General features: G+C 45.5%; 1 protein-coding gene and 1 non-coding gene across 4 annotated transcripts; both read right to left on the reverse strand.

The window, feature by feature from the left end:
• Positions 1-5226: 5226 nt before the first annotated feature.
• TRNAT-CGU (transfer RNA threonine (anticodon CGU)) lies at positions 5227-5298 on the reverse strand. The gene has a single exon. It is a non-coding gene; the product is annotated as a tRNA-Thr (tRNA).
• A 4571-nt stretch (positions 5299-9869) lies between these two features.
• On the reverse strand, positions 9870-14078 carry LOC123042795 (WAT1-related protein At5g64700). 3 transcript variants are annotated; one of them, XM_044465172.1, is made up of 8 exons: positions 13993-14076; positions 13861-13911; positions 13720-13782; positions 12942-13058; positions 11102-11342; positions 10830-10988; positions 10464-10612; positions 9870-10383 (listed from the first exon to the last, which is right to left on the reverse strand). In XM_044465172.1, the coding sequence occupies exons 1-8, from the start codon at positions 14031-14033 to the stop codon at positions 10170-10172; spliced, it is 1035 nt and encodes a 344-aa protein (XP_044321107.1). In that variant the 5' UTR covers positions 14034-14076; the 3' UTR covers positions 9870-10169. The 3 variants fall into 3 exon arrangements, with proteins under 3 accessions (XP_044321107.1, XP_044321108.1, XP_044321106.1); XM_044465173.1 differs by having other exon boundaries at positions 10560-10612; positions 13861-14078; XM_044465171.1 differs by having other exon boundaries at positions 13861-14078.
• Positions 14079-15061: the final 983 nt, after the last annotated feature.

A 15061-nucleotide genomic window follows, 5' to 3' on the forward strand; every position in this document is an offset into this window, starting at 1 on the left:
AGTCACCGGAAGGGGTTCTGGACACCCCCGGTAATGTATGGGCCTAATGGGCCAAAGGGGGGACATACCAGCCCCTGGTGCTCCCCTTCTTTGGATAGCAGGCCCTAAGGGAAGGAAAGGGGAAGGGCTAGCCCCTCCCACCTTTCCCTCTCATGTGAGAAAGGAAAGGGGGGGCACCTTCCCTTGCCTTTTCCCCACACCTATATAAGGCAGGGGGTGGGCATGGCTTGGGAGGGACTCCAAGTAGGATTTCTCCTACTTGGGCACTTCCTTTGGTTGCTCCTCCCTCCCTCCCACCTATATATATGTGGGATGGGGCGCCTAGCACACAACAGACAATTGCATAGCAGTGTGCGGTGCCCCCCTCCACCTTTTACAACCCCGGTCATATTTTTGTAGTGCTTAGGCGAAGCCCTGCGGAGATCACTTCACCGTCACCGTCACCACGCCGTCATGCTGACGAAAATCATCTACTACCTCAACGTAGACACACTCTCCCCCTCGTTGCTATGCATCTCCATGGATAGACCATTGCGTGTGCGTAGATTTTTTTTTTGTTTTCCATGCAACGATTCACATCAGTTACCAAGTTCTCATCTATCGAGCGAAGTTCCTGCCCAACTCCTTATTGTCTGGGTCTTGCACTGCACGGGCCCTGACAAAGCGGAAATACCGAGCACAATCTCGATATTCCAAGAATGTAGGCAGTTTACCCGTGGCCATAAAGTTTGTGGCCTCCTTGTCCCACTTGGGTTCTGCCGCTTTGTAACCACCAGGGCCCAGACGGTGGTTACCTAACAGATTTTCCCATAAATTACGGAAATGATCGCTTATCTCCTTGCTTGACGCGCTACCAGAGGATTCACAAAACATCGTCCATTCTTCGGGATCCATAGTTGGATTGAGCCACTTAACGTTCTCGAAGTCCTTACCCACTAGATTGCAACGGGCACTGCTCTTCCAGTCCCTGAACATCTTTGGCCATTTTGACATGGCAGACTCTTCACCTAACTTCTTGACATCAGACGGAAATTCATAACTACGGTTTAATGCTAGTAGTAGATTCTCCTTGTGTCCAACCAAATCCTTGTTACCTATCGGGCGGTATCTCGCAAGATGCAACCTAGCATTTTGCTATAACTTTTTGCTGCGTCCTCTGGGGTGAATGGCTCGCCTTTCTGTTCAACTGCGGTGATTCTAATTATACCTTCGTGAAGATTGTTGGGATCCCTTGCCTTTCGGTTGCTCTTGCCTGTGGCGGTCGTACTGGATGAAGTCCCGTCAGTGTGGCTTGTGTCCCCTGGCCCGATGGTCGGTTCAACCTGTTAGTTGTTGCCCATCTTGACGTCAGGGATGGCTGAATCCACGTCAAGGGCGCCCATCTCTACGTCAGGGTTGGTGTACTGAGGTTCCTTATGAGATGATGTTTTGGCTTTGGGATCCATTTGTCCAACTGCAATATTTTAACAAAGAGTTATGATTGAATATAGAAAGAAAATTTCGGCATGACCTTTGCTGAAAGTAGGGCATATTGAGTACCAGAAATTTGATGAAACGGAAATGAATCGACGTTTAGTCAAAATATTGGCACTCATATTAAGTCCTACAAATGCCGAATGGCACCAGACCATGCACGTGTTTGTACATGTACATCTAAGAACATCTAAAAAGTAACTCCTTTGTGTGGTATTTCATCGAACACGCTTACAATCATCTACAATAGTGGAACATATAGATGTGAAATCTAGTGAAATTATACCTTGATACATATGTGAATCAGAAACTTGCGATGCCGATGGCGGTGTTGACGAGACAGCCGGATTCGTTGCAACGGCCACGAGGTTGTAAAGATGTCGGCGCATTGGATCCCGCGGGGGAAATCTACGGTTGCGCTGGTGGCGGAGTACGAGCACGGGCAATGACTGCGGTGGCGGCGGACAGGAGCACGCGATAGTAGAGAGAGGTGCGCGGCGGTGGACCGGAGCGCGTGGGAGACAGGTGCGCGGCGGTTGCGGTGGACGAGTGCGCGAGAGGTGAGAGAAAAGGGGAACGGATTAGGTAAGTTCGGAAACTAGGTGCGAAAAGGACATGTTTTGGGTAAACGCACGGGCGGGCAGTGTACACCACCCACCACTGCAAACGTTAGCTATGGTGGGCACACGAGGTTGCTCGCCAGCCCTAAGCCTACGTACGCAAATTATATTGTTTATAAATATTCGGTGCGTAAAAATTAGGCAGTGCGCTCTTATTTGAACTTGAAACTTTTTCCACGAGTAATATACGCCATCAGATACCCCGTGCTAGAATTTTATAACTTTTGGAGTTGGTTTACCTTTTTCGAGGCATTAATTGAATTTCTGGCAAGTGAAAAAGGCAAAACAAACTTTGATCATGCTAATGAGGTCAGAAACGTACGAAACTTTACATGACGTCTTCACTGAACTCCTGTAGGGTGTGATAAAAATGAGATCGTTACGACCAAAACATGATGCACATCGTGTACAAACAAGACATTCTTCCGCAAAGTGTGTAAGGGTTTCGAAATGCCACCTCTTACATAGAACTCAGTTTTTTAAAATACTTTGAGCTTGAAACTTTTTTCATGAGTAATACACGCCATCAGAAGCCTCGTGTTTCAATTTTACAACTTTTGGAGTTGCTTTGCTATTTTTGCGGCATTAACTGAATTTTCGGCAAGTCAAAAAGGCAAAACAAACTTTGCCCGTGCTAAGGAGGTAAGAAACGTACGAAACTTTGCATGTCGTCTTCATTGAACACTTGTAGGGTGTGGTAAACAATTTAGATCGTTACGACCAAAACCTGATGCACATCGTGTACAAACATGACACTCTTCCGCCAAGCGTGTAAAGGTTTCGAAAAGGCCATCTCACACATAGTACTCAATTTTAAGCATATTTTGAACTTGAAACATTTTCCCTGAGTAATACATGCCATCAGAAGCCTCGTGCTTTAATTTTACAATTTTTGGAGTTGGTTTGCTATTTTCGCGGCATTAACTGAATTTCCAGCAAGTAAAAAAGGCAAAACAAACTTTGCCCTTCCTAACGAGGTAGACGTCTTTATTGAACACCTGTAGGGTGTGGTAAAAAAATTCAAAACACTCTTCCGCCAAGTGTGTAAGGGTTTAGAAACGGCCACCTCACACGCATAACTCAATATTTAAACATATTTTGAATTTGAAACTTTTTCCATGAGTAATATAAGCCATCAGAAGCCTCGTGCTAGAATTTTATAACTTCCGGAGTTGGTTTGCTATTTTCGAGGCATTAACTAAATATCCGGCAAGCAAAAAAGGGAATAACGGAGTGTGGCAGGCACTACAAACCACCCGCCGCATTTAACTTATTGATGTGTAGTTGTTGTTTTTTTTTTAGTCGTTGACTACATTGCATAAGTGGCGAGTACCTTTACTGCCCACCACTGCTAACATCTTGATATAGAAAATAACAAAATTGATAGGCTGACCCCCACTATGTTTGTGGCGGGCGCACTCTGTGCCCGCCACTGTAACCCGCAGTAGCAATGGCAGGTACGCATCTGCGCCCACTAGTGTTTGGTTTCAACACGCGAGCAAATCTGGGGAGTCCAAATGTGGCGGTCGTTATTGACCACCCGCCAGTATTGCGCTATCAACACTGGCGGGTGCGTCTTGGAACCCGCCGCTGCTGCCTTTCAAAATTTGATGTGGCGGGTACCCGGCTTTGCCCACCATTAATTTGAGTTCAGCTATATGCCATTTTCCAATAGTGACGTTTCCATAAGTGTCTGCAAGGACAAAGTCCAATTCTTGTGTGTCTGTGGCAAGATCGATACTCTTACTTCAATAAGACTACCACTAAACCATGTGCACTTGCAGGCCATCGGATTCGACAGTTGTACTTATCTAAAAGATCGAGAATTGATCCCCTACACGTGTGGGTTATCAGCCCATGATGGAAAATCACCCAAGAGGGGAGCAACCAACCTATATGTTTAGCTCAAATGTGTTAGGTTTTTGCTACATTGACTTCGTTGGTGGAATTTGCTTCATGTGATTTCTGCTGCAACCGCTGTTATCGTTGGCTGGAACCGGCTAAATATTTTGCTTCAATTGATGATTGGAGGTTTGATACCGATATTGTTTTGCTCGATCATGGCAGTGCTAGTTGACAGTGGCGGCGAGCCAGAGACGGTGACGCGGGAGATTTTGCTACAACCACACAACCTATGCGTCGGAACCAACCAATGTTAGAGTTGCAGTTGCAGCTGAAGCTGGCACACAATAGCGGGCGTGAGACGAGGGAGGGCGGCAGGCAACAACAAGCTGGTGCTGCCGGGGCCGACGACGCCGACGAACACGGTCGTCACGTCTCGTGAAGGAGCAGCCCGACGGGGGAGATGCGAAGGGTGCGACGACTGTGCGCTATCCTTTTCTGGATGCACTGCGAGGTCCGAATGGTTGGCGACGAAGGAGGAGATAAGATTTGAACGGTTAGAGTGGAACCATCAAACAGGTAGGGTGCGACCAACCCAATTTTAGGCAAGAAATTTAAGAAAATAAATGGCAAGTGTGCTAGCAAAACTTACATGCCAAAATAACTAGACATGCTTTTCGCAAAAAAAAAAAAAAGAAAACTAGACACGCAACGTGGAGATGATCAGAACACAAGCATTAAGTAAAAAGAATGGGGAAGAAGACACCAATATCGAGATGATGAGAGCATACTAAGAATTAAGAATATAACAAGATTGAAAAAATAAAATATAAAGGATAGCGCTGGTGCTGCCGGGGCCGACGACGCCGACGAACACGGTCGTCACGTCTCGTGAAGGAGCAGCCCGACGGGGGAGATGCGAAGGGTGCGACGACTGTGCGCTATCCTTTTCTGGATGCACTGCGAGATGCGAATGGTTGGCGACGAAGGAGGAGGTATGATCTGAACGGTTAGAGTGGAACCACCAAACAGGTAGGGTGCGACCAACCCAATTTTAGGCAAGAAATTTAAGAAAATAAATGGCAAGTGTGCTAGCAAAACTTACATGCCAAAATAACTAGACATGCTTTTCGCCAAAAAAAAAGAGAACTAGACACGCAACGTGGAGATGATCAGAACACAAGCATTAAGTAAAAAGATTGGGAAAGAAGACACCAATATCGAGATGATGAGAGCATACTGAGAATTAAGAATATAACAAGAATGAAAAAAAGTAGAATATAATTTATTAAGCCCCCGGTGAGGATCGAACTCACGACCTTTCCCTTACGAAGGGAACGCACTACCACTATGCTACGGAGGCATTTATGTTATGATTGAAAATTACCATAATTTAAGCACATAGTCAACGTAGTGCGGCGAAGACTTGTAGTGGAGTTTGGTTTGTGCGACGTGGTGCACAGAGTCAACCAAAGGCGACTACTCTGCGCCGGTCGCCGCGCAACCCTTTGATTCGATGCTCAACAGCCGCCGGATGAGCCAGCTCGGCAGCCCGTGACCCTCTTTCTCGTCTTCCTCCTCACTTTGTTTCTTCCACACTGCTCGCACATGCCCCCCCATGGCTCGCGCTCACGTCACCGCGCCCATACCCGCGGTACCACCGAGCTCCAAGCACGCCGCCGATGAAGCACTTCCATCCACCGCCGTCGCTCGCCCCAACATGCCACACTTCGATCCACCGTCGCCGCTCGCCTGACTCGCCGCACTGCTGGCCCCTCAAGTTGTCGCCACCTCAAAAATAAATCGCCCCTTAGCAAAAAGGTGCCTCCCTAGCCGCCCCTCCCCTACAGTGGCAGCCGCCGCACCTCGCCGGTGCAACCCCCTGGTTGCATAACCGATGAGGGACATTTTTGTATTTCCAGCAAAACTTGATGCGGGTAGTAGTATCTTGGGACACTGGATGTAGCTCCGTTGCGCCGACGCTCGGCCCGCGCTCTCTATGCTTCTAGCAAAAATAGGTGCCTGCTATAGCAAAAGAAATTGTTGGATGCAGCTCCGCCGCGTGCAGCCAGTTGTTGTGGTGTTTGTCGCCGCATCCCACGAAACGCGCCGCTGGTTGAAGCTTTTTGGGTGGCTGGTTCCAGCTTTTGCCGGGCAGGGTGGTCGGTTGCAGCTTTGGACTCTCCGGTTGTAACAACGCCGCGCCGACGGTTGCAGTGTTGCCGGTTCCAGCATTCTCGGCGCGCCGTCGCACGCCGCCCGTCCCGTTGCAGCTCCTCTCGGCACCGGTTGCGGCTCACCGCAAGCATAGTTCCAGCAAAAAATGGTTCCATCAATCTCGTGTCAGGACGCCCGTCCCGTAGCAGCTCCTCTCGTCGTCCCGTTGCAGCTCGCCGCAACCATGGTTCCAGCTTCCCCCGTGGCCCTTTGAAGCACCGACCCGCCGGAGCGCGCGCGTCCGCAGCAGATGAGGACGTGGTGTGCCCCATGGCCAGGTCGTTGCCATGGCAAGGCGGCTGTGCGCCTGCAGGTGCCGAACTCGCTCGATTTGCGGCGTCCTAGCTTGCTGGCCATCGAGCACGCAGCCCGCAGTCTCCTGAAGCCGACGACCTCGCCTTACGGTGACGATTATACGCGAGGTGGTGCGCGGCAGCATCCCCGGCGAGCTGCTGAGCAGGTGTGTAGAGATACAGGGGAGAAGGGAGGCACGCTGTTGGCCAAAAAGAACGAGTGCTCAGAGCGTTTTGCGCTAGAGATAAAAAGGGGATAGAGATACAGTGGTGGTGGGTCCTACTAGCGCTGGGTGGATGTTGAGCGAGCGAGGAACGTGACCGGACGAAGCCCGATTATAAACGTTTCCCATAACCAAAGGCGAACCGAAGATCAGAGGTACCCGAAGCAAATGAAAGTTTATATTTTGAGATGGGAAGCAAACGGAAGTTGAGGTGCAGTAGCAGTACATATACAACTTCAGATGAACCAACCAATTACGACTGATCATGAGGTTGTTCGGTTTTGTGCGTGCGGAAAAGTAGGATCGCTCCAGGCGATCGAGGGAGGCGACGAAGGTTCCCTTGCGCGCCGCCGGTGACGCCGCCGGTTCCCTCTCTCTCCATCGGCCGCTCCGACGGCGGGAGGGAGAGGGAACCTCGGGTCTGTTCACTAGGTGGGTGTGTGGTAGGGTTAGGGTTGAGAGATACGCTGCCGAGGCCGTTGTGGTGGTGTCGTGTCGGAATAAGTTTTTCCGGTCTCCGTTCGCGGTCAGGTGAGGCCTTTGCCTTCGTCTAGGAGCCAGCGGTGTTTGGGATCCCCGGAGCTTGTCGAGGTCGCGGGCTATGGTGGCTGGAGGTCCATCGGCACTGGCCGTTTGGGTCCTCAGATGGGCGATGGATGCAGGGAGACGAATACCTTTCTTCTTCCTTGTTGGTATGATTTGCTGCTACTGTTCTTCTCCTTCCTCTGTGCTGATGCTGGTGGGAGATCCTGCTTTGTCCAGGCGGATGGCCCGGCCGCGGTGCTGGACCATTCGGATGACTCGAGTTCTCTTCCTTTCGGAAGGGACACTTTTCGCGGTACTCAAAGCCAAAGATGGCGACGACTGTTGCAGGTGTGTTGGATTGATGTCCATGCCCTTTCAGCGCTGGTGTCAAGAAAGGAGGAAGCAGCGTGGCGACAATTGTACAATGGTCAAAGATGATGACCTGTTTGCGACTGGTTGCAGATCCTTCTGCTGCAGGGATCTTCTCTCAAGATTCAGGGATTACGACACATGGCTCCGGAGATCTTCTTGTGTTATGGTTGTCTTAGGGTACTCTAGGTTTTCATGGTCCTTTGTGTTTGCGTTTCAGTGTGTTTGTAAGGGTCAAATACTTTGTGCGGATTCATGATATGAATGAAATTATTCTCAAAAAAAAAAATTACGACTGATCGTGTGTCACAAGTACTTGCACCAGGATATGTTTCTGTTTAGATATTGTCCGCGTGGATCATAAGCGTTATTTACCCTACGGCTGTGAGACATGATAGCACGGCAAAATTAACGTGTACACGGTATAGTGTGACGTAGGAGGAGGGTGCACGTTTGGGCCCTTTGACGTTGCGCGTCGTGCTCCTTCCCGTGGTTATCCATCGGCATGGGTACATGCGGTGAAGCAACCAATGGAGTTGGCGGCGGTGGTTCCTCGATGGTGATGAACACGACTTGGCCATTGGTATCACGTGTTAGACGATTGTCTCTAGTGGGCATCAAATCGTACTCGGGTGATGGTTGAGGTGTGCCCCACATCAGTGCAGGTATTAGAATTCTCGATGTTGTTTGTGATGGTAGATTTGGTGTCTTAGCAAACAGCCGATGTGTGGAGTTCATCTTGATCTACGATTCCGGTGATAGATACACTTCTTCTCCGACAAGTCGGTGACGACAACAAAGAGGACTTCTTCTTTGGTGATGCTCTTTGAGTTCTTGGCCCTAAGTTGTGGGGTGAAAACTCTAGGTTGTACTTGGCAGTCATGGTTTACGCTCCCTAGTTGAAGACATTACCTAGAGTTTGCTCGGATTTTCTCTTTGGGAGAAAACCAGTGAAAACAATTAATGCGCTATAGCGCCACTAATTCATTGCACGCTATAGCATTCTGAGCAATGTCCCGCAAATTAAATCAATGTACAATGTCTTGCAAATTGCACGCAATAGTGCGACATAGCATGCTAATAGCCTATTTTAAGGGCCACACTATTTTGTCATAGCACGCTACTTTTTTTCATTGGTGAAAACACATGTCTGACCTATGTAGTTCGATCCGGCAACGGCGACATTCATGCACCATTTCTTCGCCGAAGTCATCATTGTTCGGAAAAGAGGTGATAGTTGTCAATGTTTTGCTGCATTGGGTTGCCTTATTATCTACAGGTCTCTCTTTTTCATGTAGGTTGTATGCGTCCTAGTTATGCAAAGATTTGTTGTATAATTATGATGTTTGCAACATTATGATGTAATGCGACATTATGTGTTAATACAAAGTGTCCTTTATGAAAAAGTTTAACGATACATAAATTACAACTTCAAAACTGCATATATGTGTGAAAAATCAAGAAGAAAGAGGACTTTGTCTCTCATTACATATTCTCAGTGCTACCCACACCAATACAAACATTACTAAACATCTCATCCAGTAATCCAATATATGTTATCTTTTTCTCCTGGAGAGATAGGGAGGGGATCTCGCGGATGTCGTGCTGGACCCAGCCTCCGCCGCATCTAGGTCGAGGTCTCCCCGCTCGGGGGAGGGGTTACCGCATAGGGCAGAGCGCGGGGGCGGCAATGTCCTCGTCGATGAGCTTGGCTAAGGGTCCCCGCGCTCGATCCGGCGGCCACTACGCTCCTCTGGGTAGGGGCGCCGCACTCAGAAGAGGGCTTGCTGGAGACGCGCGACGGCCCTAGACGCCACCTCGCAGCACTAGATATGGGTGACGGCCTGGACGCCACTATTCTCTGGTGGTGCACGATTTGGGGGCTCCCGGGCCGGCTGAGGAGCTGAAAGAGGTGGATGGACGGAGGTATATAAGAGCAAAGTGCCAAGAAAAGTGTGGCATTTTCTCAAATTGCTCAATCCATAACATGCAAGTATAACCTCACACACACAAAATTCACCACACGAACGTTAAGCCCTGAACAAGCAATTAAAGCTGCTATGGCTGACTCGCAGTTGCAGCAAACAATATTACAGATCTCTCAACGGTTTCTGGTGGGCTGACCTGAAGCAAAAGCTTTTACACACTAATAACAATGATTGCAGGTTGTTGGGACAAACCTCGAACTACCTCTCTCTCACACTCGCTCGGACGTAGGGGGAAGGAGAGGGACACATATATATCCGGCGCACATACGCCTCGCCGCACGAACGGCGCCTCGGCCGTACGAACAGCCCAAGTTTTCATTGAGCACGAACTCTGGATCGGCACATACCGCAGCACTTCCATCAGTACATGGGAGGGGTATTTATACCCAGGCTAGCACACAGGCGCACGCACACCTGCCACTCTTGGCCACACACACACACGCACGAGCTAACCAACTAACAACCATGTATGCACACGATCACATCCAGTCCTATGCATGTGCTAACTGACTAAATACACGCACGACGTCCGCCGGTCGCGCTGGTTCTCCACAACGGCACAACCACGTCCGCCAACGCACGTGCTAAGTCAAGATTATGGCTGACACAGGTCACAGTTCAGCTTGATGTATCAGTTCTCTCCATCAAACCTGGTACTGGCTTGATTGAATCCCGCGTTGCTGGAACTGGTGCACCGCTTTCTTGTTCCTCCAAATCTAAGCATGATCCATTTTCTCCGCTACCTCCTTGCTTGCAGAGAGCTACTTGCTCTATTCTCTTCCCCCAGAGAACATTGTACAGGCCAGCAACCATGAGCGCGCCACTTATTACACTGTTAAGTAGTAGAAGAAAATATGAAGATATTTTTGGGTGTACTACTTCTGTCTAACAAGCAAACATTAAGAAATGCACCTTCCAAGGGTAACAGCTTCTCCTATAAGAAGTGAGAGAATGATTGTGATAACCAAAATTAGGGGTACTGTCATGGCCAGGAATACTGGGCCGCACCTGCCAATCACCCAGATTTGCAGGTAGTTTGCCAATGCGGTAACAAATACACCCTACAATGTAAAGTAATTTCATAGGGTCAGTATTTTCTTTTGTACTTCCACGGTAACATTCTTCTTACAAACACCATGTATGGTTTTCGGGTCCGGTTTCCCTCTTTAACAGGCCCAACTCTTTTCTTCTTAATGCAACGCGGGAACTGCCCACCCTCTGAAGAGGTCTCGTAAGAAATGAAGGATTTGCTGTTGCTGAGGGGATTCTTATACTTACACAATAGATGATCGCCACAAGACCTACATCCAGTCCCAACTTCCATCTTGAAAAGTCCCTCTCCATCACTAGAGCCATAAAAAATGATTGGATAGTCGCAAAGACAATCTGAAGGCTCGTGTTAAGCAGCATGGACGGATACTCCTCCAGCAAAGGGCCCTAGAAGCAACATGGAATAAGTTAGCATCTGAACATGCGCCCACACACACACACACACACACACACACACACACACCTGAATCTGTAAGCTGTGCACACAGCAAGATGCATACCTGAAACACTGTCCAAAGCGCAAACATTACAGTCGCAAGAGACTGCAGGAGAATTCCCAATATCCAGCTCCTTGATGGATGAGTATCAACTCGACTTGGGTGACGGAAAATAGGGTGATGGACTATAGATTTGAGCTCCGGTCCTTGGTATAACGCTAGTACAGTAACACCCGCCGCACAAATCACTATACCAGAAACTTTCACAATCCCATGGAAGCTCTTTAATTGCAAAGACTCCATTCTACCATAAGCAGAATAACAAATCACTCACTTATCCACAATTTTTTATATCATAATATTATATACAAAGAAAGTGAACCTATTTTCAGTCCCATTATCGTTACTACACCATGTTCATCAAAGCACTTACATCTACACGAAAGTAGGTTTACACTACTAAAGAGTAATGGTGAAGATAAGAGTTGGTGGTGGTTCGTTCACTACTTATGTTATTTGAATCACCACAGTTGTCGTCCATTTTCCAGAGGTTGTACATATGGTTGATTTGACTAATGTATATTTCGAGATGATGTTTTTTTATGAACGCATGAGCTATATGTCACGCGTTTAACCAACAGACAATATGTACCAAAAAATAACTTCAGTAGCAGCATGAGCATTTAGTTAGCTAGTAATTTTTTTATTAAGTTCAAAGAAGCGCACGTAAACAAATTTCACAATGGTACATTAGTATCAATTAGTGCAATGTACATCCTAATAAGTATCACCACCCTAGTAAGCATCGCGTAACCATACAATGCGACTACATACCCGATAAGGCCAGAAAATTAAGGGATGTTGCTCAAATTTCACACGAACGTAACCAATAGAGACTGATTAGCAGTCCCACTATAAATAAATATAATCTCTGTAACTATTTTCTCGCCGCAAAACTATCGAGAGGAAAAATTACCACTCAAAGGTTTTATCTCCACCCTTTATAACACTCAAAGGTGTTATCTCCAACCATTGCACATATAACTCGGCTAGTGATATCATCCGCTCCCCTTGTCACTCGGCTAGACCCCTAGCTTGCCTAACTCAACCAAGCTAGGGTCTCCCAAAAGTTATCCTGTCAAAAAAAGGCTACGCAAGCTTGAGCGTGGTTGAGGACCGGCCAGGTTGGGTTTGGTAGGGCTTGGGAAGATCTTGCTATAAATAAAACATATAGAATTGAATGAATTATTAAATTTCTTTCTCTAAACAAATGTAGTATCCCTTTGCAAAAGAAAATATATTTATTTCCTTTACCAAACATGAAGACTTATTACCACCACAATATATCCATTTCGGTTGTCTGTAAACATTTCTAAGATTAAATCTTCTTATTCTTAAATAGTAGTAACTCATTAACTATTTTTCCTAAGCATGCAACACTTCCACATCAACAAACCATGCTTGTCCGCCACATCATTAATCTACCATCACACTAACTATCTTGTCCATGTGTGCAACCCTTTTCACACCAACGAATCATGCATGGCTGGCAAATCATTTTCCATCACATCATAATTTTTACAATTATTCACATCATCAACCTAATATCCATGTTTTTGGCCTACCATCCCGAGGCAACCGTGGGTCATCTTCTAGTATCAACTATGTATGTTAAAAACTTGAGTCCTCTTCTCATAATCACACATTTATGCAAAGCTATTCTGCTGTATTCAATGCAAATAGATTATATATAGATATCATATTCATGCAATTTATTTGTGGATATCACAACTACAAATTTGCTGAGCTTAGTTTGATGACAGATTTAAATTTTAGTTACCACAAGGCAATATAAAGATGTTCTACCTTAGGATGTAATGCAATTATAATTAAAAACACATACCCCAACAGAAGAGCCAAAAAGAAAGTTAACACTGGTAGGAGATTTAGTACTGCAGAAGCAGAAGTTGCTGAAGCATAATTGAGACCGACACATGATATGTTAAGAGAAGCAGACATCCTGGGGAAATGAAACAAATGAATTTTATTAAATGATTTGCATACTTAGAAAATAAGATGTATAGGCATTTATAAAAGAAAAACTCAGTAAAGATAGCTAAGAAATACCATGGGTCTGTTGTAAGAAAAAAATACATGGTATGATTCTACACAATAACTATTCACATCATTCTTAGCTTTGCACAACACTCCTGTAGAAAGTTAATTAGTTAACCTAATTAAATAGCTACTTTCCCCCACAAAGACGAGCTATAATTTTCGCAATTAGTTGAACAGTTAGAAATATATATTAATCAGATAAAACTGAAATTCTTGGATCGCCATTGATGAAGGCGATGACTGTACTACACTGAAATCAAAAGGTCGGAGCAAGGAATTAATGAAAACTAAGTAAATTTGCATTGCAAGGGTACACATGGATGCACATAAAATAGCTTCAAACATAAGTTTGGATAGGAACCAACAGATTGATACACTATAGGTTAGGTAGATAACTAATAAATCATGTCACCATTTCTCACGTGAATACTCTCGCCCCAATAATATACAAAAAGAAGAGAAAATAACACATTGTTGCATGTAATGTTTTAACCAAACAGTGAAAGTTGATAGACAAGAGGATCAAGTGCAGAACAGCAGTTCTGCCTTATACGTTGACCTACCCATATAGTGCATGCACAAATAGTTTCAGACAGAGTTTGTATGACAGTCGTGGGGCCGTTTTCCTGCAAAAATAAATCTCAGTGCAAGTTTCCTAGATGACATCCAAATCCAGGTAAATAAGCAGCCAAAAATCTGCATACCTTTCAATTACAAAAGCAATAGGCAGTAGGAACATGGTACCTATTAAATGCCTGTAGAAAACAAGAACGTATGTACTTGTACCTTGGTTAAAAGCAACTTTAGTAAGTATCTGCATAACCGCATAGATAAACCTTAATAGAAATGAAACAGCATAAGGAGCTCTGTTGCCCATGACTCCCGTTTGTTAGAACTTCAAAGATGTTTGCTTAAATACTACTACTTGCCCATTGCAACACTTCGTCAAGCATTTGCCATCAGGATACTTAATCAAACATTCACTGTCATAAGGTTTGTTCAGATATGACTCATAGGTATCCACTGAAGAAAAAATATGTTTTACTTATGCTTTACTATCTACATGCCACACTAGCCTCTCACTTTAATCAAGGTTAAAAAATGGCAGAAAACTCCTTTTAGGTCTTACAAGTTGGTTACATCATACTTCACAACATCAAAACGTTACACTGTATAAGAAACATTAATTGTAACTAATTCGGTGTATCAGTAACAAGGTGCTTGTGTACTTTTTAGAATGGATGATGCATCCAAAACCAATGCACAACTATTTTGCTAAACTGAAAAGTCATGTGCACTGGCAGTATTATTCATCTTAGGTTGTTCATCTTCCTAGAGAAAAGGAAATAGGAACTTCAAAGTGCTTCACTTGCAGGTCAAGGTATCAAAAATTACATGATAATTTCTCATACATATTTGGCAACATTAAAAACTGTCTATGATTCAACCATCGTTTACCTCATATAAAAAGTTAAAAAATTGTACCCTAAACTGAGGCAACTTATTTCAAACTGTTAGAAACACATTCAAGGAAACTGCTTCCACTACATACACCAGTTGCTTAGTTCAAAATTAAAATCATATTTATATTTCTAAAGAAAAGAACATTTCAATAGTTCCAACTTTCAACCTCAAGGTGACTCGGATGCTTCTTGGACATTCTCTACAAAAATGTCACTCGGTGACTAATGCCCAGTGAGTCATTTGCAATTGTATATTTCTATAGACATTATTCTGTTTGAAAGAGGTCTTATAGTGGTTGCAGGATACAAATGCGTCTTTATGACGGGGGAGTCAGTGGCAAAAGTGACACATGATGTGGGAAAGGAAAAGGGCAGCAGTAAGCAAATGCATCTCTATGAACGGTGGAGAGATTAGTGGCAAACTGACGCATGTTGTGGAAAG

The sequence above is a fragment of the Triticum aestivum genome, chromosome 2B (genome assembly GCF_018294505.1).
Source record: "Triticum aestivum cultivar Chinese Spring chromosome 2B, IWGSC CS RefSeq v2.1, whole genome shotgun sequence".
NCBI classification, from domain to species: Eukaryota; Viridiplantae; Streptophyta; class Magnoliopsida; order Poales; family Poaceae; genus Triticum; species Triticum aestivum.